Source organism: Phytophthora parasitica (assembly GCF_000247585.1).
Source record: "Phytophthora parasitica INRA-310 unplaced genomic scaffold supercont2.22, whole genome shotgun sequence".
Lineage (NCBI taxonomy): Eukaryota > Oomycota > Peronosporomycetes > Peronosporales > Peronosporaceae > Phytophthora > Phytophthora nicotianae.
In genome coordinates, this window is record NW_008649008.1 from 870,478 (window position 1) to 871,713 (window position 1,236).

Consider the following 1,236-nt stretch of genomic DNA (forward strand, 5'->3'; position numbering starts at 1 on the left):
GTGCGGTATCCATATGATATTTTTGTAGGAGGTATGAGTTCTTTTTAGACCACGACTGGACATGTGTCGGCTTTCACGACGATCTCATGGTAGGGTGACTCTCTATTTATTAATAGTGCTTCTGGCGAGGAGCGGTGGCACCTCTGACGCTTCTAGTGGCAGAGGCGGTGCTGATACCCCGTCGCTGAAGAGACTGGGGTCAGGAACCGGGGTGGACAGCTCCGGTACTGATACACCCGTCGCGCACAAAACCTCCTTCAATAAGTTAAGCCCGTATTTTGGGATCCTTTTTACGAATGCTATGCGCCGTCTTAAAAAAAAAAACAGAACGAATGAAGTCTCTATCGATCGTCGTCCTACCAGTAGATGTTAGTAAAAACATGAGAGCTTTACTTGGTGGTCTGTCTATGCCTTGCGTTTACCATAGCTAGTTGTGGAGTTGGTGATAACTGAAGGACAGACTACATGTACTGCTTAATTAAAGAACTCTACTGACGCAATACATTTTTTGAAACGGTATGCGTATGCAGGTGTAAGCCTAGATACCGATAAGGGCGGTATAGGCTAGGGATAGTCGGTTGCAACGTAGCTCGGATAGGTTAATATTCAAATGGAGTTGTTTGATTGGCTATATATAACTCGGCGCTATGCTTTGCTTAGACTAAGTGCACTGCATGACATCCAAAGTCGTGACAACTAGAAGTAGCATGATATTGACGGAAGTGGAGCTGATATCGCCGACTTAGTGTTATATAAGTACAGTAACATTGGTGGTGCTTATAACTGCATTCAAGCTCACCAACAATGTCGATAATGGCTACTGTGGAAGTCTGCCTGTGGAATAGCGTCTCCATGTGACTCCGACGGCCCTGCATATACCACAGCTGTGCTCACGAGCTTTACCGTATTACTCGAAGCTACACCCGACGACATCTACATGCTCGGAGCTATTATGTGACCGGCGTCATGGGCTACCTATGGTGTAGCGATTTCTAAGTAATCGCTGAAGTGGCTACATTCAAGTTGCTCAATCCACGAACGCTCGGTCATGCGACAGGTGGTGACCACGGTGCAAGATGGTCAAGGTTATGTCATTACCGAACGCTTGTCGAGTCCGACTATAACCAAGATGCCACTCAAGTCGGGTAGTCCGTATAGGTGAAGATCAGCGGTCAAGAACCGACGGACTACGGTACTACGACTCGGTGACGGTTCGAGCGACTCTTCGGTGGGTGC

General features: G+C 47.4%; 1 protein-coding gene across 1 annotated transcript in view; it reads left to right on the forward strand.

Annotated features, from left to right (window-relative positions):
* PPTG_22761 (hypothetical protein) overlaps positions 1 to 98 on the forward strand; it is a gene marked incomplete at both ends in the record, with an annotated part of 495 nt that extends 397 nt beyond the window's left edge. The window contains one exon of the mRNA XM_008906097.1: positions 49 to 98. Within this exon, the coding sequence (XP_008904345.1) occupies positions 49 to 98 (50 nt within the window). The remainder of the gene's footprint in view (positions 1 to 48) is intronic.
* Positions 99 to 1,236: the final 1,138 nt, after the last annotated feature.